At 45.0% G+C, this 19,332-nt stretch overlaps 1 protein-coding gene across 7 annotated transcripts in view; it reads left to right on the top strand.

Moving 5' to 3' along the window:
• The window catches only part of KCTD15 (potassium channel tetramerization domain containing 15), a 70,769-nt gene that overhangs the window by 23,913 nt on the left and 27,524 nt on the right, over positions 1-19,332 (top strand). For all 7 annotated transcript variants that reach the window (XM_032230927.1, XM_032230925.1, XM_032230929.1 and 4 more), the window contains exon 3: positions 17,475-17,619. In XM_032230927.1, coding sequence (XP_032086818.1) covers positions 17,475-17,619 — 145 coding nt within the window. The remainder of the gene's footprint in view (positions 1-17,474; positions 17,620-19,332) is intronic.

Raw genomic sequence — 19,332 nt, 5'->3', positions numbered from 1 at the left:
TGTTACTGGGAAATATGCATCTAGAACTTTCTAAATAAATTAATTTGCCACTTTGGTACGCTTTACTTTTAATGTGTGTTGTCCCTTCTTTTGCAGAAGGAATCTTCTCATCTTTGCAGATAATTATGTGCATTAAATCTGGATGATCATAATTCTCCATGCTATTCCGTCACTAGATACAATTTTGATCTGCAAAAGTTCTTGGGACATTCTGGGAAGGATATTTACAGTCAGGGGAAACACAATCTTTAGACAAAATCCCAAAGCATTTAACCTTGTAGGGATGCATGATGAAACTGCTTGGCATCAGTGTTGTTACTTCATTGACTATCTGCGTTTGAAGGCCTACCAGAGAGGGGACTTTGAACACTTGCACTCACGCATGGCTACTGTAGTGAAGAGAAGGACCAGGGGAGGCAGGATAGTAGTCTTCCAATACTTGAGGGGCTGCCACAGAGGGGAGGGTGTCAGGCTATTTTCCAAGGCACCCAAAGACCAGAAGGAATAATGGATAGAACTGGTTAAGGAGAGATTCATCCTGGAAATGAGGATAAATTTCCTGACAGTGAGAACAATTAATCAATGGAACACCTTCAGAAGTTGTGGGAGCTTCATCACTGGAGGCTTTCAAGAAGAGACTGGACCGCCATCTGTCAGAAATGGTGTAGGATCTCCTGCTTGAGTGGGCAGGGATGTTGGACTAGATGACCTACAAGGTCCCTTCCAATTCTATTAATCTGTTAATCCCTGTTGGTCCCATTAGTTTTAGGAAGTGTTGCTGTCAGAGAAGCAAAACAAGGCCACAGAAATTAAGGATTAGGCCTCAGAGCCGAAACTGTTCCCCACCCTTTTATCTTGATACTACAGTGGTGGTGTCTTGATGCCTGCATGTAAGATCATGGTTAAAGACAGAGTAATCATTATTCTACATCTTCAATTGTGTTTTTAAAATAGAGAAAAAAGCTGCTGCATGGCTATTTTGGGGCAGATTTTGACTGTGTAGTTTTGAGAGCCCTGGTAGGTCTTCACTATTGTTTACCTGTTTTCTTCTGCCCTGGGTGAGGTTTTGGAGGGGGGGGGTGTTGGGTGGAGGTGAGAGGTACAAAAAGAGAAGGGACCAATCTCACTGTTCAGTCCGATGGCTGCATTTGATTGGAGTCTAAACTAGATAGATGCTCCCTCGGGAGCCTATGTAAACCCGTCAAGCAATTTATTCAGTGGAAGAAAACACCATTAAGTGCCTAGTTTGGGGGATCCAAGAGGAAGCAAATGTGAGTGAAAGTCCACCATGATTGCAAGGAAATCCAGGAAACAGTCTTATATATCCTGCAATATCCTATAAGAATTGCACACCATGGCCATGTTCCTGGCTTAAAATTATCCACAAATGGCTCCAATTTCCTCTCCCTTGGATTCATTATATGAAATTCAGGGACTTTGCATCTAATTATTTATTCACCCAAAAAGTTACTAGAGTATCCTGTTTACTAAAAAAGCCTTCTAGTTTTACCAGTCAATATAAAAAAAATAAGACAGTTCCTGCCTGCAAACATATTTATTTTATTAAGTAAATATATTAATTTTCAGTAATAAATTATTAAACATATCAAGTAAGTGTGTGTGAGAGAGGGAGGGAGAAAGAGAGAGAAAAAGAAAGAGAGAGAGTGAGTGAGTGTAGGAATTTCCCAAACTTTTGACACACTGAGCTCCAAATGTTTGCTATCACTGCTCCAGGGCTGACTCTGTGTGTGTGTGTGTGTGTGTGTGTGTGTATGCGCGCGCACGCGTGTGCGTGCATTTTGTGTGTGAGAGGGAGAGGGAGAAAGAGGATAGATGCAGGGAATGATAATTTTACACATTACTTTGATGAGAAGCAATTTGAGAAGCTCCTTCCATTTCTGAGGGTGGCTTTCTTGGGGAAGGCTCTTTTATTTATTAAATTTTTTATTTTTGTTACATAGGCAACACATACCCACAACAGTAAAACAAAACAAAAAACAGAAAACACACACACACACAAAAAAAACCCATCATCACATACAGCATGTCATTTGGTTCCAAGTGTTTTAACATTTATCATTCTTATACATTTATTATTTCATTTAATAGGTTATAATATACAGTTTGGGTTGCTTTGTTTACCATCCCTTCCTCCTGTTATAACACCACTTTATTTTCCCTTTATTTTCTCCCTCCCTCCCTTCTCTACTTTCTTCCTTCCTCCTCTCCTTTCCCTTCCTTCTTCCTGTAACTTTCTCCTACTCCTGCTCTTCCTCTTTGGGGGAAGGCTCTTGTGCCCATAATTTTTTTTTAAAAAACCCACCATGTGTCATGGTGCTGTGAACAAATACATGAATTTAACTGTGTATTTAAATATATGCAGAAATTCCTTTTGTTTCTGACTCGTCTACTCCTATCCACCGGTTGCTGCATTTTCCTTCTCTACAAAGAACTCCCTCACCCATTTCTCTTCCAGCCTGAAGTCAACACTCCCTAGCCAGGCCCCAATATGCCCTTCGGGGAGATGCTAGGCTGCCTTGAAAGAGCCTTGGCTAATCTTCCCACATCGGCTGCCTAGAGCTCCCCTCCAACGCCCTCCTGGCATGGCTTATCCGGGCAGATGAGGCAGCTGAACGTGTTGGAGTGGCAACTCCCATGCCATTCCTGGCTCAGCCGTCTCCTCTAACCCAGTGTTTTTCAACCTTTTTTGTGCAAAGGCACACTTTTTTCATGAAAAAAATCACGAGGCACACCACCATTAGAAAATGTTAAAAAAATTTAACTCTGTGCCTATATTGACTATATATAAAGTAATTTTCCCACGGCACACCTTACACTATGTCACGGCACACTAGTGTGCCGCGGCACAGTGGTTGAAAAACACTGCTCTAACCCACTCTCCAAACAAAGCTGACGGTCTCAACAGCTCTGCTCCAAAGCAGGAAAAGAAATTGCAAATGCCTTTAAAAATAAAGAAAAGGAGAGGAAAAAAGGAAGCAGTCAAACAGCTGCTGACAAGGAAGGAAAGGACACAGCTGGGACATTCCTTGGCAGCTGTGCTGTCTCCTCTTAGGCAGCAACAGAAGTTCAGGTGGAGACCGGAGCGAGCACAGCCGCCATGCAAAGGCACAAGAGCCATTCTAATTTCCCAGGGCATTTTTCGTCTTCCAAAGAGCAAAGGCAGCATGTTTTATTCCCATTAAAAAGATCTGTCTCTGTTGGACTGAGGTTTTTTTTTAAAAAAAAAAAAAACATGTGCTGGGATACTGAACTTTCTACCAAAACAGCTGGGCTCTTGATAAAATTACAATGGAATATAATATTTTAAAAGAAACTGGAGCTTCAAAGATTAGTAAGCAAGCAAGAGTATCCATTCTCCGCCCAACAGAATGGCCTGTGTGAAGTCTTCAATTCATTGGAAAAAAATCCCTCCGCCGCTGCCGCATGGGCCCTCTAAGGCAAGGATACCAACAGCATAGACACTTTCTCCCCTGGGAGAGACAGACCTGGGGCTTGTCCTCAAAACAGCCCCTCTTCCAAAGGGCAGGAAGTTCCTTTCCTCCCTACATACCAGGAGGAGTGTGTTTGTGTGTGTGTTTCAGTTCTGGGGCTGAACTCCATCATGAGAGCTCTGAACAACAATCTACATTTGTTGATAAGATGTGTAATAAAGATGCTCTGAAGTGCTCCAAGGTAAACCCAATGAATGTACTGGCTGGGCTCACAGATTCTGGACTGCCAGAATCCCTGTACAGCTTCTTTGTTCAGACTTCGCATGACGTCACAATGACAAAACAGGGCTTAGCACGCTTCTTGCCCCATGTACCAAGCATCAGTCCAAGTAGAGTGGCCTCCCCTCCTTTTTCAGAGCAGACAGATGGAGCAGCTGCTTGTGCCTCTGGTCTTAGGTGCGGTTTCCCCAGGCACATGCCTGGGGAGGCCGCTAGACTTTGCATAAATTAAGGGCTGAGACCATTTTATGGCTTTCTGTGATTTCCTCACTGCAGACACGCCTCTCTTCCCCATCCTAGGCTCCTGCAGCAACTCACTCGACAGAAGGATTGGGTGGTTTGGTGTTCAAAGTATTATAAAACCCAGCATCTTCGGGGTAGTGGGGCCAATCAAGATAGTGGCCACGATGGTGGTCAGTTATTAGCCCAACTCAATATGGTCCTGCTATGAGAACCAGGACATCAATTACACTAGCGTATAGGTTATTGTGGGCACCTTTCTTCAGCTTAACATTTAGGGGAGTGCAACAATTGTGCTAAATCCTTCAAAGTCCTAGTCTTCACATTTCTAGCAGCTCAGCACTTGAACGGCTTTGGTTTCCCCCCTGATGGGAGTGGTTAAATTTCTGGGGGCAATTCCCTTCCCTGTGGCATAGCAGGGTCTAAATCTCCCTTGCAAAGAGAGCTCTTTAAACATTATTTTCAGCAAATCGCGCAACCGACCTTTAATTTTGCAGCTGCATCTATGCTCTTTCATGGTGATCACAAAGGTAATTTGCCTGTCCCAAGTCAAATGGTCACAATACAATGGTTCCTTTATGAGAAACAAGCTCCAAAAGAACTCCTGTCAAAGATTCCAATTTGTCTGGGGTCCCCAAGGGCAAAACTTTGGCCAGCCTGGGAGACCACTTCCTCTTGCCCCCTTCCCCATCCTGTCTGAAAGCTGTTGTATCCCCAGAGACCCCCGAGGAGACAGAGCGAAGCTGACAAGTCCTCTGAGCTCTTCCCTCTCCTCTGTGCGGTGTCTGTCACTTCCGCTTTGCTCAGATATGGCATTCAAGAGGCAGAGGTGGGAAACATGGCACTGCAGGAGAGCAGGAGGGAGGCATTCCCCAGGAGGCAGCAGTGGTGCTGGTGGGAGGGGGCACCCAACTTGACAGAGCCTTTGAAGTCCTTGCAAGCTGCCCAAACCCAGGAAATCAAGATCAAGGGCTTCGCAGTTACCAGAAGAACAAAATCAAAAGGCTACTCCAGAGGTACACGACCTCTGAGTTGTTAAGATCGCTCTCTTGGTGTGCACATCAAACCTTAACAGTCTGCTTGGCTGTTCAGACCAAAGGGGTTTAGAGATATCCCTAAAATGTAAGTGCCCTGGAATCCCTTATACCATTGCTAAATCCCAACCCAAGTGCCAAGACTTTGCTCTTGTCACAGGCTACAACAGAAGTATTAATTAATGAGATGTGGTTGTATTCTCAAATCACATGTGGTTGTTTTAATTTCTATGTGCGAGTCTTGGGACTGTAAATAGATTGTTGTTTCTTCAAACCCTCCCAAACCAGGATGCTTTCCAGAACACAGGTTTATGACAGATATAAATCAGAATTACATGAGTATTACAATGCTCACTGTAGTTATTCAGTGGTTAGTTAATAAATATTAGTTATGGGGACGTTAACTCTAATCTAGTTTAGAACATGGGCCTACCTCAGCGTATATCCCCTAAACCAGACTGGATTTTGGGCCCTTGGCTGTGGCAATACGGGATCCTTTGTTCTTTTCTCTGCCATGCAAGAGAGGAATAAGAATGGCTTCCTTCTCTGGCCTTAGCAAGGCTCCCTTCACACAGAATAACACTTCACTCTTTTAATGCTCCACCCGCCCACCTCCCGGGAAGCAAGGAAAAGGATGGGTCATTTTGCAACCTCTGCTAAGTATGCAAAGTTAGATCTGAATTAATAGGAGAACAAGCCATCTTGTGCCCTTGGGCTTAAGCAAACAGGATATGGGTGATGTTAAGACAGGATATAAGAGTGCGGGGGGGGGGGGAGTAAGCCGAGCTTGCATTTCTCTGCTGAATACCATGTGAGTTTGTTGAGAGCTGCCCTTGTATAATCACACAACTTTTGAGAGGGAAATCTACCCTGATCTGCAGTGCTGTGTGGCCAAGAGATTTTGTTGATCAATGTCTAAGATAGTCTCTTTTCAATCAAAGGGCCCAGAAGATTTACTTGTGCCGTTTCTGAAATGCATTTCCAAACCTTTTCTTTCTCTGGCTTTTGCATGTTACGTCATTTACAGACTATATGTACTGTTAATTTAGATGACAGTATTAGTATAACAGCCGCAGATGAATTTGATATCCATATTTTTATGTTTGTTGTTCCATTATATCTTAATTATAATTCCTTATGCCTTATGGAGGTTTTTAAGATTGGACACCCATTTGTCTGGAATGGTATAGTCTCCTGCCTGAGCAAGGGATTAGATTAGAACAGGGGTCCCCTATTTTTTGGACCTCAGGAATTACTAAATCCATAATTTTAAACCCCATAGACCACTAATATGATTTTTTTAAAAAGATAAATAGTATTTAGTGCAATATAAAAAATGCAAATAATTTTTCTGTGGACCACCAAAATTTTCACCACTGGTTGGTGACCGCTGGACTAGAAGACCTCCAAGGTCCCCTTCAACTCTGTTATTCTTTATTCTGTATCTTGACATGCTTATGCTTTTTTTTCCTTTAAAAACCTTTTAAGAGCAAGTTACCAAGACAAAACATGCCTGCACAAGCTATTTAGTGTCTGTGGCATTCCAAATCCCCCACACACACAAACACACAAATTAAGCTTACAAACAGCAAGGCTTGTTTAGGAACACAATCGAAAACATAATTGTTACAGGAAACAGATTCAAGGCTTAGGTGTCACCGAGTCTCATATCCCATTCATGCTCCGTTTATTTATTTTCTTATTTCTATCCCATCATTTGTACAGGATCTCCCTATTTCTTCCTATAACCACCCCGTAAGGTAGCTCCTTCAAAGAGCTTTTTTTTGGGGGGGGGGACTTGAATCTGAGTCTTCTTGCTCCCAACCCAGCCCCTTCATCTTGACTTTACCCCACACCGGCTTTGGGGCTGAGAGGGAGGGCATTGGCCCAAATTCTCCCAAATTTATCTCTCATGGTGAAAAACTCCATGTAAATTTCATGCTGTGGACCAGAACTGCCCCCCTCCCCCAGCACACCCGCTTTACAATTGGCATGGTAGGGATTATAACAGAGATCACCCCCCAGCTGTCAGTTTTGAATCAGAGATATCCAGGGAAACACCTTCAGCATCAGGTTCCAAGTTTGTGTGCAGCCCAGCCTCCCTCAAAGGCTGCGTTCGCACAAGATGCTAAACCTATAACCAGGGTGTCGTGTGAATGGAGTCCACTGGTTGCTTCAAGGCCTTCCTATTCCTTTCCCAGGGCGACTTCTTGAACAAAAAGCTGGTTTGAAGAGCCTTAGGACAGCTGTCAAATAAAAAAGTTAATTGCCTTGTGCTTTGTGTGAGCCAAAAAATTACATGATTCCAGCAGACAGGATGACCTACAAAGGCAACCAGCCATTAGCCTCCATAGACTAGACAGATGGGTTGTAAAACTGAGCCTTTTCTGTTTTTTAAAGATGCTTTAACGTAGGGATGCAGCACTCTCTGTAAAAGTAGTAAGATTGCCCAAGTAAAATAGACTTGCTCTCTTTCAGACAAAGCTCTTTAATAAAAAAATAGAGTGGTTTAACCACAGAAACTACACATCAATTTTATTTTCACTTCCAATCTCTTTTTCTTCCTTTTCTGATATGTCTTTTATATCATACGTTTGGTCTAGTCGTAGTTAAGGCACCAAGCTAGAGAGAGGGGGGGAGGGGGAGGGAGGGAGAGAGAGAGAGAGAGAGAGAGAGACTACTGTGAGTTTGAGTCCTGTCATAGCCATGAAACACATACACAACTGGAGTGTGGCACTTGTCGGTAGCATCAAGGCTGGGTGAGGTCCAGAGCTGCACTTCAGCCCTCTGGTCATGAGCGCAGTTGCCCACAGCCAGCGTTTTTCACGATCCTCCAGGCACCATTCGCCTGCAGGCAATGTTCTGATTCTGCTGCCAGGCCCATTAGGCCTCCGGGGGGCTGTTCCACAAGGCCTTCATTCTTGAAGCGGCTTCAGCAAATTCCCTTTCCGCAGCCCCCCAAAACCCAGGGAAAGGACACTCCATTCTTGTGCCATTTTTGGAGCAAAAGCATGTCCCCCTCATGTGACGTCTGGAGGCCTTCTGAGAGGACAGCCGGTTCTTGTGTGCCCTCTGGCAGCTTCTGAAATTCATATGAAAACAGCATCCTAAAAGGAGGCCAATGACCAGCTGCTTGCAAGGATTACAAATAGTTCCATTCCCCACCCTCCAGTCAGAGCTGAAGAAGCTTCTTGGAGGAGAAGCAAAACGTCTTCAAAAGAAAAGAACAAGGAAGTCCAGTGGCCTCCTGAAAAAGCATCTTTCGGGCAACCGTGACCTGGATGACTGAGAATCTCTACAGACGTGTGAGAACAAGGCGTTCTTTCAAGAATAGCTGTTGTCGGGTGTTGGTAAACACTTAAAATGTCAAGAGAAGTCACCGTTGACTTGTGTGCTGTGTTCTCCATCATTGGCCTAGAGGAAATTGAAAGCTCAGGCATGTATAAGGCCTCAGTTTAGGAAAGCTATCATTTAATAATAGGCTTAGCCTATTTTTAGGCTAGCATGACAAAAGGACAGGGGCAGGAAAAGTTTGAACAGAGTAAAAAGAGCACATTTTAGAGGGCTCACTTAAATCTCTTTTAAATCACACCATCAACATAAGTGATGTAACACCAGGTGTTATTCCCGAATGGAAGTGAAATGGATAATGGTCTACTTGGATAGGCCTTATAGTGTCTTCAAAGTTTTTCTTCTCTCACGATTAAGGCTTCTGGCTTTTTATCTCATTCTCAGACCACTTGAGAATTCCTTTTGAATTTCCCCTTGGACAATTTTTGAGTTTTTTGGAGCTGGTCAGGGAAGCTGTTGATGGTGCAGTTGTTTCTTGTGACAAATTCCTCCAGGACTCCTGGCGGCCTGAAATGTGTGGAAAAGCCCACTTTTTGTGCTTCCGTGGGATTTAGCAAATTGCAGGAAGCCTGGGAGGCTACTGCCCCCAGAGAGAGGACAAAACCCTCCCCCAAAAAATTCAGAACGTTCCTGTCATCCCTCGGCCACCTCAATCCCAAATCTATCCTAGTGGAGGTTCATATTTCAGTTGGGGCATTTTCTTCCAAATACTTTTTTCTCTCAAATGCAAATTCCTTTAATGAATGTTATTAAGGACTTGGCAGGCGTGAGAGCTATTTTTATGTAAGATTCTTCTAACTCCTCTGCCTCTATATCCAATGCTGGCCCAAATCTTCCCTGCAGGTGAATGGAACTTTGAGGAACATTGTTCTGAAGGTGCACAAATTGATTGCGGTTGAGTGAGGACATGTAGATCAGAGGTGGGATTCAGCAGGTTCTGACAGGTTCTGGAGAACCGGTAGCGGACATTTTGAGTACTTTGGAGAACCAGCAAATATCATCTCTGACTGGCCCTGCCCCCATCTATTCTCTGCCTCCTGAGTCCCAGCTGATCGGGAGGGAATGGGGATTTTACAGTTTCCTTCCCCTGCCACGCCCACCAACCCACACCCACCAACCCACGCCTACAGAACAGGTAGCAAAAATGTTTGAATCCCACCACTGATGTAGATGAGTCTTATGGTCAAGAGTGGACATTGCCAAACCAGTTTGCTCTAAGTCAGAGGTGTCCAAACCTGGGAACTTTAAGACCTGAATTCTGGGAGTTGAAGTCCACAAGTCTTAAAGTTCCCAAGTTTGGATACCCCTGTTCCAAGTGATTCCAGAGAAGTGGGAGAGCCAGGACCTGAAGGAAGTGAGGAGTTGCAGAATAAATAGAAGATGGAACAGGGAAGAGGTGGGCCATTGTCAAATATGGAAGTTAAGTGTGGGCCAGGCTCTTTCTCTCAGCCCAGCCTCCCTTGCATGTTGTGGGGATTGAGTGAAGGAAGATTCCTAAGAGAAGCCCCCTGGGAAAAGGTGGGCTATACATCTAAGCTGGGCAAGGGACTTGCAGGTCCTCAACCCAGAGGCAGAGGAGTGAAATGGCATCACCTTCCATTAAGTGACATTTTGATGTCAAAAGGGAAGCCTAGTTGGGGAGGGGGGATGCTAGCAAGAGAACATCTTTCCCAAACTGACCTCAGACTGATTAGGACACTATCTGAGCTCTTGGAGGTCTATAAATGGAATCTTTGGACCCAATTAAAAGAGAATTTCCCAGACACTTTTCCTAGGCCAGCCCCCTCCCGGTACCTGGGCAAGGAAGCTGAGCTGGTTGGGAAGGAAGGCAGCAGAGTTTCCAATCCTCTTACTTATTTTCAGAGGGTTAAGCTCACTTTAAGGTGGGAGCCAGGTTGCTTCCTTGGATCTCAGGAAGACAAAGTCCAAGGCTGGGTGTCCCCACTGCAGCTAGTGCATGGTGGGAGGCAAGGGATTAGTTCTTCTGGGTGGACAAACATGGTCTTGGGACTGATGCCATGAGGGAAACTGGGAATTCTTCTCCAGCTCTTATTTTTCATTCTCCGCAGATTAGTTTCCAAGCAAAAGCTTTTTGCCTCACCCCTAAATAATCCTTTTCTCCCTGACAAACCCCCATTTCAAGGACTCTGCAAGGACTTTCCCTATGGCTCGAGAAACTGGCATTTTCTAACTAGTGGCTAGTGTGCAGCACTGCAGGCAACTTCTACTGACTGCCAGCTGCCTGCAATTTGGCAGTTCGAATCTCACCAGGCTCAAGGTTGACTCAGACTTCTGTCCTCCCAAGGTGGGTCAAATGAGGACCTAGATTGTTGAGGGCCATTGGCTGACTCTGTAAACCGCTTAGAGAGGGCTGTAAAGGCACTGCGAAGCGGTATATTAGTCTTAAGTGCCATTGCTATTCAAGGCAGGGTGGAGGAAATATTTTAATTTGGGGGTGTGTGTGTACTTCTGTTAGTAGCACAAGTCTTTGAATGGGAAAGTTAGTTGGGACACATGGAGAAGAGTCATTCAGAGCAGCACCAGAAATGAGGGGTTTTCCAGCTGTTCTCCATGTCCCCAATGGAAGGGAGGAAGTCCCACAGCATCATCCAAGGCAGCAAACATTGCTTCCCTCCCTTCCACGGCCAGGAGGATCCTTCTTTAATTCTTTAGGTACAGAGATCCTCCTTTGAACACCTCATTTCCCACAGGCCTCTTTGGCACCAGTGGCCTTCTCTGTTTTAAAAACGGCCAATGCTTCTGTGTGTACTGTGAGCTAACTACATGTAGCCTATCAAAAAGAGAAGGGGGGGCATAATAACTGTCTTCCAGTACTTGAAGGTTGTCACAGACAAGGGTGTGGTGGGTGTGGGTGGCCTCTATACTCCATGTAATGAGGATAGGCATTTCCACTAATTCTCTCATATTATTCTGCAGTATTGTCTACATAGAATAAATAGAATTCTTTAATGGCCAAGTATGCTTGGACACACAAGGAATTTGGTGCATGTGCTCTCAGTGTACATAAGGAGAATAAAATACATCCACAAGAATAAAAAGATACAACACTTAGTGATAGTCAAGGTTACTAATAAGCTACCAAATCATACTAGGAAAAAAATAAAAAGAATATAAGATGAAAGATACAAGCAACATGGTTGTATCTGGTTGCAAAAGGGCCAAAGAAGCCGATGTCCAAGGCAGGACTTCTTCAGGGGTGGGTCCACCTCATTGAAGAGTGCCCTGTTCTTTTCCCACTTCCCCCCCCCCCCCGTTTCAACCTTTTTGGTTATAGTTTTAATCATTACTGCAGCTAAAGCAGCAGCTTCCTGAGCTACATAAATAATAATTTGGTTTTACTCAATTCCTCTGGGATATGTTTTTCTGCCTTGTAGCAAGCATGCTTGAAAGGAAGTAAGATCAGAAGTGGAACTCACACTGGATCTCTGCATTTAAAAATTGTCAGTCAAATGTCCTTGTAGGGGGCAAATTTTTTCACTTTGGGTGGTTGGCTCAGCCCATTTCTTGACCAGATACGAAAATGCAAAGGACTTGGGGAGATGGATTTTAACAGAAATGCAATTCCATCGCAGAGAAGGCCAAAAACTCAGACTGAGGGAAACAGAATAACAAGAGTTGAAAGGGACCTTGGAGATCTAGTCCAACTCTCTGCTCAGGAAGCCGCCCGGAGTCCTCCGGGATTGGGCGGCCTAGAAATTTAACAAACAAACAAACAAACAAACAAACAAACAAATAAATAAATAAATAAATAAATAGGAAACCCTCTACCATTTCAGACAGATGGCTGTCAATCTCTTCTTAAAAACTTCCAGTATTGGAGCATTCACAGCTTCTGGAGGCAAGTAGTTCCACTGATTTAATTGTTCTCACTGTCAGGAAATTTCTCCTTAGTTCTAAGTTGCTTCTCTCCTTGATCAGTTTCCATCCATTGTTTCTTGTCCTTTCTTCAGCTGCTTTGGAGAATAGGTTGACTCCCCCTCTTCTTTGTGGCAACCCCTGAAATATTGGAACACTGCTACCATGTCACCCCTAGTGCTTCTTTGATCAAAGTAGACCTACCCAGTTCCAGCAACCGTTCTTTATATGTTTTAGCCTCCAGTCCCCTAATCATCTTTGTTGCTCTTCTCTGCACTCTTTCTAGATTCTCAGCATCTTTTTACCTCGTAGCAACCAAAACTAGATGCAGTATTCCAAGTATGATCTTACCAAGGCATTATAAAGTGGTATTTACACTTCATGTGATCTTGATTCTATCCATCTATTAATGAAGCCTAGAACTGTGTTGGCTTTTTTGGAAGTTGCAGCACATGGCTGGCTCATATTTAAGAGATTGTCCACTAGGACTCCAAGATCCCTCTCACAGTTACTACTATTGAGCCAAGTACCACCTATACTATGTGCATTTGGAGTTCTTTGCCTAAATGTAGAACCTTACTGTTTTCACAGTGGAATTTCATTTTGTTGGATATTCAAGTCTATCAAGTTCCTTCTGTATCTTAAGCCCATCTTCTGCACTGTTGGCTATTCCTGCCAACTTGGTGTCATCTGCAAATTTGATCTATCCCCTCATCCAAATCATTGATGAAAGATATTGAAGAGTCCTGGGCCTAAGACAGAGCCTTGGGGTACCCCACTGCATACCTTCCTCCATGTAGATGCAGTTTCATTGAGGACTACACGTTGAGTGCAGTTGGTCAACCAGTTACAAATCCATCTTATCATGTAGTAGGTTGTGGTCTACTTTATCAAATGCCTTACTGAAGTCCAAATAAATTATATCCACAGGATTCCTCTAGTCCACTAATTTTGTCACTTTGTCAAAGAATGCAATAAGATCTGTCTGGCATTATCTGTTTTTGACAAACTCATGTTTGCTCATAGTTATGACTTAGTTTGCCTCTAAGTGTTCGCTGATTCATTGCTTGATTATCTTTTCCTGAAATGATAATCAAATCCATCTTCTTCTGGTGATTTGAACTTATCTAGGGTGGACAGGTGCTCACCATTTTCTTGCCTATTTTAACTTGTATTCCTAATTTGTTTTTTACGGTACTGTTTTTGATAGGTTGAACTGTTTTTTCCTTTTGTGTAAAAATGCAAAAAAAGAGTTAAGCAGTTCTGCTTTCTCCTTGTTGCTTGTCATCTTCTTGCCATTTTCTCCCATTAATGGACCAATCATTTCCTTGCTTTTTTTCCCCTATGAAAAAGTGGCAAAAGAGAGAGGTGGCGACCAGAACCTTAGTAGGAAAGGAAAATCTTCCTGTGAGCACCAGCAAACGACATTCATTAGCACTACCAGTGTTCTTGTTAGTGTTGCTGCATTGCTAAATTAATTCCTTTTAAAATTGAGGACAAACCTTATCACTTTATCCTGCTGCAGATTAATTCTGCTTTGAATCAAGACGAGCTGAAAGCAGATCCAGTCCAGTATCAGTCATGGGCTTATAGCAGAGAGGACTTTAATCCTTCGTTGCACAAAGCATTTTTGTAACCCTGGAGGTTCTGACACTTGGGGGCGGGGGGGGGGCTTTCCCATATTGAAAGCTGCACTGATTTTACAACAGGTTGAAGCAGGGGTGGGTTCCTTTCAGTTCTAACCTCTTCTATAGAAGAGGTTCCACAAATCTACAGGGCCGTTTAGAACCAGTTCCAGCTCCACCACCCCACGCCCGTCCGCACATCATCAAGATGAAGAGCGAGAGGAGGAATTCTGGGAGTTGAAGTCCACAAGTCTTAAAGCTGTCAAGTTTGAACACCCCTGGGTTTTTTTTACTAAAGGGTTAGGGGTGCAAGGGTCTTGTAACTTGACAGCTTTAAGACTTGTGTGCTTCAAATGCCAGAGTTTCTGAGCCAACATTTTGGTTGCTAAGTAAGAGCGTTGTTAAGTGAGTATTACCACATTTTATAAGTTGGCCACTCCCACCCAGTCACATGGCTGGCAAGCCACTCCTACCTGGTCACATGGCCGGCAAGCCACTCCCACAAAGCAGACCACACCTACTGAAGAGGTTCTAAAATTTTTAGAAACTCACCACTGGGTTGAAGGCTCCATTGCAGAAAATAATGGGTGAGGTCAGGACAAAAACGGGATTTGATTCATCTATATATAAAACCAGCAACATTAAACATGATAAAGTAACGCTCCTCTCTTATTAATCCTGTGATTTAGGAGTCTTCAGGTGGCCTTGAGTTCAAATAGAAGGACTTTCTTCTGCTTGCCAAAAAATAAAAAATAAAAGGCAAATAGGCAAATGTAAGCAAGCAAGAAGAGGTTTTAGACATACAAGTATTCCTGGTGAAGATCATCTGCTGGTTAGATTTATTTTGCCGTGAACTGTTCCGAATGCTATCTAAATAATTGCATTGTAAACATTGTTGCCCTGCTAATACTGATCCAGAATAACAGAGCACAGGAGCTATTCCCAATCTCGGAGTTTACTCTTGAGCAATGCTGGGGGCAGATTGAGGGGGAGGGAGGGGGGCAGGCAAAGAATATTCTTGCAACCAGCTTTGGCTCAAGGCTTTCTTCTCTGATCTCTAGATCATCTGAAAGCTCTCAAAACCCGACAAGGTCCTCATTACTGCACATAACCGGCTCGGTTGCTGCAGGAAAATTCCCTGGTTCTCACAGATAACACCTTCAGCCTTGATGGTATCATCGTTTTCTCTAAAACCTGTTGGTCTGTGTTGGCAACCCCACATTACCAGGATTCCCAGGGTGTTCAAAGAAGTGGGTGTGTCCCCTGTTGACACAAGCCAACCCTTGCAGAGCACAGGGTGGCTCAAGGATTTGGATCCAGGCAAGGTTTGGCCAGGATGCCGTAGCAGGCAACGGATTGCCACCCAAACCTCCCTGCTCCTTTTGGGAACCCTGGCATAATTAGTGGCTATGGGGCAAGGTAACCAACACACTGTGGCTTACTAAGACGGTTTTCCAATTAACTCCAACCCCAGCGATTCGGTGGCTGATGGGCTGCAACCAGGAGTAGGAGGGAGAGTTGGCCACTGAGTGGGGAAGCAGAGCCTTTCTCTGGCGTTCAGCAGGGAGCAGGGTGTTCCGCAATATTAAATATCTCTATAATTAACCCAGAGGAGAGTCAAGATGGAAGGTATATTAATGAAATCTGTGGATGATTACTAAATTAGAAAGAACTGGAAACTCCAGATTAAGGACCGATAGTGGAAAGAAAATTATACATGAAGTGGGAAGACAAGGCAACATCAAAAGGAGGCTTCGATCTGGGCCATCCGGGGAGGAGGGAGGCAGCAGCCTGTCCCCAAACTACCTGTGTTGAGTCAAAAACTGCACCCAGATGCCTGGGGGCCGCTCGCTGCTTCCGGAGAGAGGCAGAGAAGGAAAAAGGGGGAAGAAGGAGTGGGAAGAGGTGCTTTCTGCCAGCGAGAAAAGTCGGCCATAGGAGACTTTTAAAAGGTTGGAGATATGTGGCAGTCAGACGACAGGAGAATGAAACGTGTGGCTTGTTCTGACAAGGAGCCGTTTGGGGGTTTTGCTTTTTAAGTAGGCTGCATTTGCAAAAAAAAAAACCAAAAACCCAGATGGGAAATGGGGCCCCCACAAGAGATTGAATCACACAGTTCCCCCCCCAAAAAAAAGATGAGACATGTGGCTGGAAATTTTTAAAAGAGAGGGAAGCAATCCCCCAAATGCCTGGTATGGATGCCATGTCTTCAGTTTCATAAACTGTGGTTCCTGAGCCAAGAACAGAAGCTGGTTAGGGAAGATTCCCCTTGTGCCCCCTTTCTCCCTGCAGGACTGACTTGCCAGGTCCCACGGCTGCCTGTGATGAGCACAGGACACCTTGCCTGCCCTCATCCTGGACCAGTGATGAAATTCTAATTTTTTACTACTGGTTCTATGGGTGTGGCTTGGTGGGCATGGTGTGGCTTGGTGGGTGGGGCTTGGTAGGCCTGGTAGGGGGAAGATACTGCAAAATCTCTATTCCCACCCCACTCTGGGGCCAGCCAGAGGTAGCATTTGCCGGTTCTCTGAACTACTCAAAATTTCCACTACTGGTTCTCCAGAACCTGCTGGATTTCACCCCTGTCCTGCACCCCTGTTGCGGCCATGTTTCTGCTGAGGAGTCAGTAGGTTGTGTCAGGGTTCCAAGTAACAACCCCAAAGCAATCAAAACTCCGAGGCCCAGAGTTTCCCCAAAGCATAATTTTATTTGGGATGTCGTATTGGCACAGCGGATGAAAAGCCAACTCTGAAGGACCCAGGGTTTTCCCCACCCAAATCAAAACCCAAAGTTCTTGCCTCTCCCCCAGGTCACATGTCCATCACATGGTCCAATCAGGTTGCAGTCCCAACTCCGGCTAGCTTTGGTCCACACCCTTCCAAACCCTGGTAGAGCGTCCTTGGCTCCCAGAGGAATTTTGGGAGCCTCTTCAGGGCTGCCAGGTTGTGTTGTTCAAACAGTGGTTGGGTCCTCCTGAATCTGAGCCTCTCCTCGGAATTTTCTTTTGCAGGGAGGGAAAGAAGAGATGGATGCTGTAGAACAGAGGTCTCCAAACTTGGCAACTTTAAGACTTGTGGACTTGAACTCCCAGAAATCCCCAGCCAGCTGGGAGTTGAAGTCCACAAGTCTTAAAGTTGCCAAGTTTGGGGACCTCTGCTGTAGAATGACTCCTTTGGAGCCTACTTTCTAGAGTCATCTGGGCATCTTCTCTTCCTCATCCAGCCAGTTCTGTGACCTTCATCAGTTCGTGGTTCTTGGTCATATTCATGACAATGTGACTTGACTCTTTGGGATGTGTGTGGATGACTCTGCAGGACAGACTTAATTTCTGCAGCCTCCTGCCCTGGAAAAGAGTCTAGGTCAGAAGAGGGTTTCTGCCAGTTCATCCTGGATAGGGCAAACCAGTAGTGGCGGCAGTGGGAGGCTCTGCTGACCTACCCAGTGCACGAGCGAACCGGTAGCAAAGTAAATTGAAACCCACGACTGGACTAGGTGACGTTAAGGAAAGCTCACTAGGACCTTAGAAAGGATGTGCTGCCTTTCTGTTCCCCCCCCCCCCCAGCCTTCTGCTCCTTTTTGCCAACTCTCTTCCTTTTCTCCCTCCTCTGCCTCCCCAGAATAAGCCGCCTCTTTAATGGCACAGAGCCGATTGTCTTGGACAGTTTAAAACAACACTATTTCATTGATCGAGATGGTGAAATATTCAGATACATCTTGAGCTTCTTAAGAACTTCAAAGCTGCTGCTCCCGGAGGATTTTAAGGTAAGACAGGCAAGAAACCTGTAATCTGTTTTTTGTTTTTTAATTTTCATTCATTAATTGACGTTTCTGTCTTCTCTTGTCCTCTCTGGCTAAGCAGACCACTGTAGGAATTGTGAAAAGAGTTTGCCATTTTCAAACTCATGTCAGAGGGTGGCACCATGCTTACCGTATTTTTCGGAGTATAAGACGCACTGGAGTATAAGACGCACCAAGATTTTGAAGAGGCAAATTTTTTTAAAAAAATTTGCACTCTGCAGACCTCTCCAAAATGGCCCGTTTTTCAAGAAAATGGGCCTGTTTTTGTCAAAAACAATTGCATGCATAGCCTTTAGGAGACTTGTAGAGTGCTCCTGAGGGGTCGGATGGGGGCAAAAAAGAGCAAAAAAAAACCCAGCCTGTTTTTCACTCATTTTTACCTTCCCCAGCCTCCAGGAGCACTATGCATGGCCATTTTTGCAAAGGGGGCTAAAAATGCTATATGTATAAGATACATCCAGATTTTCACCCTCTTTTTGGGGGGAAAAGGTGCGTCTTATACTCCGAAAAATACGGTAGTTATTGCTTGCTCAACCATGGTTTGTTCAATAAACCACAGTTGTTTGGCTAGCATGCTGTGCTAGGAAACACAGTGTTTTCCAGACTATGGGATGCATTTTATATTAGAGCGTTGCACCACAGGCTCTTTTGCAGAAAAGAGATGGAGCCAGGATAAAAACCAGATTAAAATAGAATTAAATTAATTACTGATAGTTAATTCTAGGTCATTATGTATATACTGAATATAATGTTTCACATTAAAAGGTTATAACGGGGTGCCCACTTTTGTAGCAGTAGTGAATTCTTTGATTTTTTTCAAGACGGGGAGCTGGGGTCAACCGGGGTTGAAAAATCGAGATGTTGTCCACAACCACACAGCTCATAGTTTAATTAGTGTTGTTCCATACTAGAGATGCCCTTGACTGGGAACTGTTTGTACTGCTCTGTCTCTGGATTCAGGTGACATGTGGTTTGGTTTAGTGCAGGGGGATCAAACTCAAGGCCCGCGGCAGTGGTAGGATATGACCAGTATGCCCTGGCACAGGCATACCAGGGCCTGCTGGGAGCACCAGGTACTGTTCCAGTACGGTGCTCTGGAGGACCCACCCGCCCTCCTTACCTGTATTTGAGCCGATTGGGCTTATGCACACGGAGCATACGACGCCTGCTAAAGGCTCCGCCTAGGAGCTGGAGAGTTGCGGGCGGTAAGCACGTGTGCATGTGGTGGGCGCGTGGCCCTGTTGCATCGTACCAGTTGCAATGGGTTCCGGAACCCACCACTGGCCCGCAGGCTGCATCCGGCCCTCTGGGTGCTGAGATCTGGCCTGCAGGCGCGCCCTGGAAACAGCGAAGGACCAACCCATGTTCCTCTCCCACTGAAAATGGAGCTCGGGAGGCCACACAACTCCTCCCGGGCTCTGTGTTCACTGGCACAGGGCTACAGGAGGCTGTCACGGCCAAAAATGGAGCCTCGATGAGTGATGTCAAGCTGGCCATGCCCACCCTGACCACACTCACTTCCCCCCCCCCCCCGAGGTAAAACACAACCCCAATGTAGCCCTCAATGAAATTGAGTTTGACACCCCTGGTTCAGTGCATTCTGTGGACATGGTGAGCTTTCTGGACGTACGTTTTGAAAGGGGTGCTTCCGCATGAGCTTAGGATCGCTTTGGGCAT

Source organism: Thamnophis elegans, chromosome 14, assembly GCF_009769535.1.
Source record: "Thamnophis elegans isolate rThaEle1 chromosome 14, rThaEle1.pri, whole genome shotgun sequence".
In the NCBI taxonomy this organism is placed as follows: Eukaryota; Metazoa; Chordata; class Lepidosauria; order Squamata; family Colubridae; genus Thamnophis; species Thamnophis elegans.
The sequence above is the reverse complement of the archived record's forward strand: the minus strand, read 5'-3'. Positions and strand labels throughout refer to the sequence as shown.